Source organism: Xylona heveae (assembly GCF_001619985.1).
Source record: "Xylona heveae TC161 unplaced genomic scaffold L228scaffold_1, whole genome shotgun sequence".
Classification (NCBI taxonomy): Eukaryota; Fungi; Ascomycota; class Xylonomycetes; order Xylonales; family Xylonaceae; genus Xylona; species Xylona heveae.
This window is the reverse complement of record NW_017264193.1, coordinates 3,123,733-3,129,138: the sequence shown is the minus strand read 5'-3', so window position 1 is coordinate 3,129,138 and position 5,406 is coordinate 3,123,733. Positions and strand designations below refer to the sequence as shown.

The 5,406-nt window shown below is 48.2% G+C and overlaps 3 protein-coding genes across 3 annotated transcripts in view; 2 read left to right on the top strand and 1 right to left on the bottom strand.

The window, feature by feature from the left end:
- L228DRAFT_206741 (glutamate-rich WD repeat-containing protein 1) overlaps positions 1-226 on the top strand; it is a gene marked incomplete at both ends in the record, with an annotated part of 2,080 nt that extends 1,854 nt beyond the window's left edge. The window contains one exon of the mRNA XM_018329686.1: positions 202-226. Within this exon, the coding sequence (XP_018192479.1) occupies positions 202-226 (25 nt within the window). The remainder of the gene's footprint in view (positions 1-201) is intronic.
- Positions 227-736: 510 nt separating this feature from the next.
- On the bottom strand, positions 737-3,531 carry L228DRAFT_280064 (hypothetical protein). Its single transcript, XM_018335754.1, has 5 exons — positions 3,367-3,531; positions 2,893-3,301; positions 2,795-2,832; positions 2,576-2,740; positions 737-2,507 (listed from the first exon to the last, which is right to left on the bottom strand). Exons 1-5 carry the CDS (start codon positions 3,460-3,462, stop codon positions 996-998), a joined length of 2,220 nt encoding a protein of 739 aa, XP_018192478.1. The 5' UTR covers positions 3,463-3,531; the 3' UTR covers positions 737-995.
- A 183-nt stretch (positions 3,532-3,714) lies between these two features.
- Positions 3,715-5,036, top strand: L228DRAFT_258277 (hypothetical protein). Its single transcript, XM_018334069.1, has 2 exons — positions 3,715-4,000; positions 4,085-5,036. The coding sequence occupies exons 1-2, from the start codon at positions 3,896-3,898 to the stop codon at positions 4,853-4,855; spliced, it is 876 nt and encodes a 291-aa protein (XP_018192477.1). The 5' UTR covers positions 3,715-3,895; the 3' UTR covers positions 4,856-5,036.
- Positions 5,037-5,406: the final 370 nt, after the last annotated feature.

The window sequence follows — 5,406 nt, the reverse complement described above, 5'->3', positions numbered from 1 at the left end:
AACTGCTCTTCGTGCACTACCTCGAGATGGTCAAGGAGTGCCACTGGCATCCCCAGATTCCTGGCACGCTTATGGCCACTGGTGGCGGTGGATTTTAATATCTCTCTTTTCCTCTCTTTCTCTCTCCTATTTTCCCTCTCTTTTTTCTCAGCTCTCCCTCTTGTTTCTATATCCGCGCAAAACTAACTCATCTCCCTATAGTGTCTTCAAGACAATCAGTGTTTAAAAATCCCCCGCGCACATTTCTTACTATAATCTCTTAACTTGCCATTCCTCAGTTTCATTGGCCCTTGGTCACTCTCACAAAACCGACCAGGAGTCATCGAGTTGTACGATGTGATTTAATATCAGCCGCGCAATTGTCAAGTCTACACTGAACGAGTCGTTCAAATCGGTATACAGTATAAGCAATCTTGTCTCGCATTTTCAAGCCCAAGCCCAAGCCCAGAGAGCTTGGATCTGCTAGTCGACATGCAGACGTACAAGTATCAACAAGCGGTAGAAATGATTTGACATGGAGGGTTAAATGGAAAAGTAGATGAGATCGCCAATTAGACGAGGGATGAAAAGGATTGCGTTATACATGTACTACTGTCATCTAGAGTGCAACTTTCCTTTTTTTTATCCTCTTTTTTTCCGTTTCATTATAAGCTGGAGTTATAGCATATCAAAAAGTTTTTAAAAGTTTTAAAATTATGATATTGAGATATTACACAAGCGTAATGTGCCGCATAATGTCCCTTTTTTGATGAAGTGATTAAGATTCGAGATGCCATGATTTTAATTTATGAATGGGTAGAATGATACATGGATTTATCCAAGGTATTTTTGAATAGAATATATATATATATTGACAACGGACATAAAGTAAATGGTGCAATCCGCTTCTCACATCTAACTCGGGCATCTACTTTGTGCTTGTAACAGTGGCGTGGCCACTAAGCTTAAACTGAATTTTATGATAATGTCACGAGTTCATGATAAGAACCGCAAGCTCATCTCTCTCGCTCCCTAAATCCCTTGGTTCGAAACGATCCGGAAGGCGGAGACGTCGCAGTCGACGAGACGGCCATGTTGGATAAGAGCGACGAGGAGCGAGTATGAGGGCGCGTTGTCTGCGCGACAGGAGATTTGACGCCGTTCTTGAGTTCCTTGATGCTTTTCTCATGATGATGATTATCGCCACTGCGAGCGGACACGTTGCCAGCACTAACACCGACACCGCCACCAATACCGCTATTGGTGCTTGCGAGGCTACCGCGACTCCCAGGACGGTTTGCATCACGCTCGAACAGACTCCCAAAGAGACCATCTGCGGTCGGTGTGACGCGGCCGACGAGTAGGCCCCTTACGCCGCCCGCTTTGCGCGCAGGTAAGTCACCTTTACCGGCAGCGAGGACGTACAGGAGGTATTTGAGGTTCGGCAGGGTGTGACGGATGTCGAGGACTTTCAAGGACTGGCGACTGAGAAGAAGCTCAATGTCCTTGTTGAGTAGGAAGACGGCGTATTCGAAACGGTATCGTACCGCGCCGCGGACGTAGAGGGGGAAAGTGCGGTAGTTGGAGATTGAATTGTTGTTTCCGGCAGAGGAGAGGGATGAAGAGGAGAAGGAGAAGAAGCCATTGCCAGAAGAGGTGCTCGGGAAGGATGTGGAATTTGGCTGTGTGTTAGAGGAAGACGAGGTGCTGTTGCCTCCGCTGCTGGCGCGCGGCATAAGAGAAATAGGGTCTCGAACAAAGGAGTTCGAAGCATACGGCTGCACTGGATAAGGAAGTGGGATGGAAAGATAGAATGATAATAGGTAAACGACGTGCGCAACATGCCCCAAGGCTGCCGCGGTTGCTTCCTCATCCTCGTCAGATTCGCCAAAATTAGAATTTGCTGGTAGTGGTACGCCGCGAATGGTGAATGCCAATGGACGTCCGTTAGAAACTGGCTCGATGGGGAAGATATTCATTAGGTCTTCGCAGATACGTCGGCGTTGACCGTGAATATCCTCAGCCGTCTCGCTCTCTAAGGATCTACAATTGGATAGTTTCGTTGTGGCGCCCTCAAGGTATTCTTTGGCTCGCGCTTGTGATTTTTGACCTTGGAGCATAGCCTCTCGCCGGGCATTGAGACTCATTTGTAGCTCACCGCGACGGCTTATTGCATTCTTTAACAGCCGCTTTTGTGACGCACAATATCGTTTCGTCGTAGTCAAGGATGATTCAGAAAGCGGGACTTGTGCGACGGTGGTGACCCGATCCTCGTTGGTTTTTAGAAGATGAGTGATTTGCGATGCAAGGCGCTCTCGGGTAGCCAAAGCGTCCTGGATACAGTCATCCAGAGTCGAAAGGCGCATCAGCGCATCATACGAGGAGGAAGATTGAGCGCCTTGCGTAGTGACTCTCGGGAGGCCAATGGACGGTTCTTCTGGGGGAAGGTCTGTAAATGATGTGTAGACTCCGTCCGAGAGATGAAAGACGATACAGTTCTGGGGGAGAGGATGATGAGAGTTCTCGAGCTAAAGAAGGCAATAGTAATTAGAATCTACTCTTAGGATGAGAAAAAAATTCGACAAAATCCGCTTACTGTCTTGCCGATGAATTGCAGAGATTGCAGGTTAACTTGCAATTCGACCAAGAGGTTATAATCGTCCAAGGTCTCGTTCTTGGCCCACACTTTGATAGCCATATCATCGAGGCGGCTTATTAGCGGTCCGCACGAGTTGAGATCGAAGAAGCGAAAGGAGGGATTCTGCAGCAAATTAGCTACGAATAGATGAAAATCAAGTGGGCTTCCATTCCCTACCATTGCTTTTTCAATGACCTCACTGATATATACTGGCTCTGATTTGAGTAAAATCAGTTACGTGTGATTTTTTTCCACAAAAGAGGACATTTGTTTACCATCATTCCCGGCACAGTGCAGAGAGAACCAGGTATCGGCCATGCGTCCGCTGGCAACGCTTTCAAGCTTCTTTTGTCTCGTGTCTGGGCTGAAGTTGGCCCAACTCAACGTACTTCGCCTGCGCATAACTCCGCGGCCCGGACGCGGAGTGTCAGTCGAGCTGGAGTCTTGCGTAAGGAGCGTGCTTGTGCTCGAGTCATTCTCGGATGTTGTTGGAAGTTTCAAATCAATTGAAGACCGAGAGTGTTCCAGCTTGCGGGTCTCCCTTTGAGCAAGAAGTTTCGCTGGAGACTTCCATGTTTTGGGGAGTGATTCATCATCAATGGTTTGCCGTCGAATTCGGGCGGACGGAGGTGCGAGAGTCAGGTTGCGTAGAGATATCCCTTGAAGATGGCGGAGCTTACGGTTCTGGCCAGAATAGTATTAGCACGCTGAAGAAAATATTCCGGCAATCTCTCATGCAATTATCTCACAGATGGAAGCAGCAGCGGTCGTTCTCGCCGCCATGCCTTGCCGTCGACGGGGTCCGTAGTCGTTGGACTAGCCCCGTCGTTGGTTGCACGCGACATTACAGTCGGCGTTGGCAGGGACTAGTCAGAGAAGCTTGCATTATTTTGCAAATAAGATATCTATCCTCTTTTTGAAAGAAAGGAATATCGTTTCAGTCCATTGCAAACTTCAAAAAGGCCCTGCAGACATCACGAACAAGCTAAGCTCTCCCGGTGAGGGAGTGACGGAGTGACGCTGACGATTGACGATGGCTCGGCGGTTGTTCACAAAACCTCCGACGCGGCTGCGGCTAACATCCCATTTGGGAAACCGAAGAACTTCAATTTGGCGAAATCCTCGGCCGCAACTGATTGTGAATGATCAATATCGTTAACTATTTGGCCAGCGACGCCAATTGAGTTGTGGTTTGCCTCACATTTGACTGCCCTACATTATTTGGAGACAAGGGCTTAAAACTTTGCTACACGACGACTTCAACGCCACAGCATTGTCATGGTGAACGTTTCAAAGACGGCCGCCGATCATGGCCGGCATATATTTGTCTACAACAACCTCCGCACAAATCAAGTCATCTACTCCTTGACTCGAGCGATACAGGTGTGTGACATTGTTTGATTCTTGAGCGATTTGCTCTAGTGCTCGCATCAACCGCAATACATCTACTGACTTGTCCAATTTCAGAACAATGCTGCGCTCAGACAAATACCATTTGTTGGCAAGAAAACCGTACCGGCTGCCATCAGAAAAGACACATGGCAACCCATGTCAATTTTATCATTCCCATCCAGCGATCAGGGATTAGTCGCGTACCAAAAACTTCGGGAATTCCGCAAGCTGCACGAGCTGCAGTGGCCTGAGGACAAGATGCGCAACCCGGACAATCCCTCGCAGCTCATGACGAAAAAGCAACGAGCCAAAGCGCTCATGAACCAAAAGGCCAATAGTATCGCCGACATGGCTGCCGTCTTGCATTGGCAAGAGAAGATTGCCACCATCGCTCGAGAAGAAGAGGAAGTCGCGCAGGCGAAGCGTGCCGAAAAGGAGCAAGCCGCTGCTGCCCGGAAACAGGAGTCCTCGGCCGGCCAGGTTGTCGATCAGATCGAAAGTACAGATGAAGCAACTCAAGCAGAGGAAGTTGTCAAGGCAGAGCGCGGCGATGCGCAATCTGGTCCGCCAGGAACCGCCGTTGAAGCTGGCCAGGCTGGCTCTGCAGCAGAGTCTCCTCGGCCGGTGCCTAAGCGTGGTGTTGGTAAACAGCTGCTGAAACAGGAGAAGCAGCGTCAGATTGTCGCGCAGGGTGTGGACGGCGTTGCTATTCATTGGGCCAATATTCTGGATGCCGAGTATGCCCAGAGCTGGCCGCTTGCTGTCATTCACGACATTATGCCCCGCAGCCGACACATTGCTCCGGATCCAAAGACTCTCCCCAGTCTCCGAGAGTTGCAGGAATAGGGGCATAGAATCAATCTTGTAGCAGTACGATAAAAGGCGTTGGTGCTATATATCTTCTGGTCTCATTTTATTCTCATTTACTTTCGAGGAACATAGATTCTCACATGGTATTGTTATCAAGGACGAGCGTTTTAGAACGTGTATCATATCAAATCATATCAAGCGCATTCAGATCATCTACCATGATATTCTTGCAGTATGTATGCAATGACACAGAGTATACTTTTCGTGTGGTGCATGCTGTTGGATGAGCCATGCCACACATTTTTAAGGTCTCGAGATAGCAGATTATGCAAGCCATACGTGCCTTGCAATGAAATTGAGAAGGTTACACCTCGAACTGAGGGCACACAGTATATATACGTAGACATGCTTGTATCTGTTTTTATCGGACAAGAAATGGATCTCGTTTCTCGTTTGGAAGTATCTAGCATGAATGGTTAAATTGTTTGTTGAACGAACCAGCTCATTTGTTCCTATTTTTTTTTAAACTAGCCAAAGGTATAGAGGGTTAGACTTGTATGGAGAATTTGAGCTTGCCCAGCGTAAAG

What these genes read in the sequence shown, in the direction of transcription:
- L228DRAFT_280064 (XM_018335754.1), bottom strand. Translation starts at nt 3,462, where the DNA reads ATGTCGCGTGCAACCAACGACGGGGCTAGTCCAACGACTACGGACCCC. An exon ending in AGGTCATTGAAAAAGCAATG is followed by an intron (nt 2,741 to 2,794) that starts GTAGGGAATGGA and finishes AATTTGCTGCAG; the next exon opens with AATCCCTCCTTTCGCTTCTT. An exon ending in TGCAATTCATCGGCAAGACA is followed by an intron (nt 2,508 to 2,575) that starts GTAAGCGGATTT and finishes TGCCTTCTTTAG; the next exon opens with CTCGAGAACTCTCATCATCC.
- L228DRAFT_258277 (XM_018334069.1), top strand. Translation starts at nt 3,896, where the DNA reads ATGGTGAACGTTTCAAAGACGGCCGCCGATCATGGCCGGCATATATTT. An exon ending in CCTTGACTCGAGCGATACAG is followed by an intron (nt 4,001 to 4,084) that starts GTGTGTGACATT and finishes GTCCAATTTCAG; the next exon opens with AACAATGCTGCGCTCAGACA.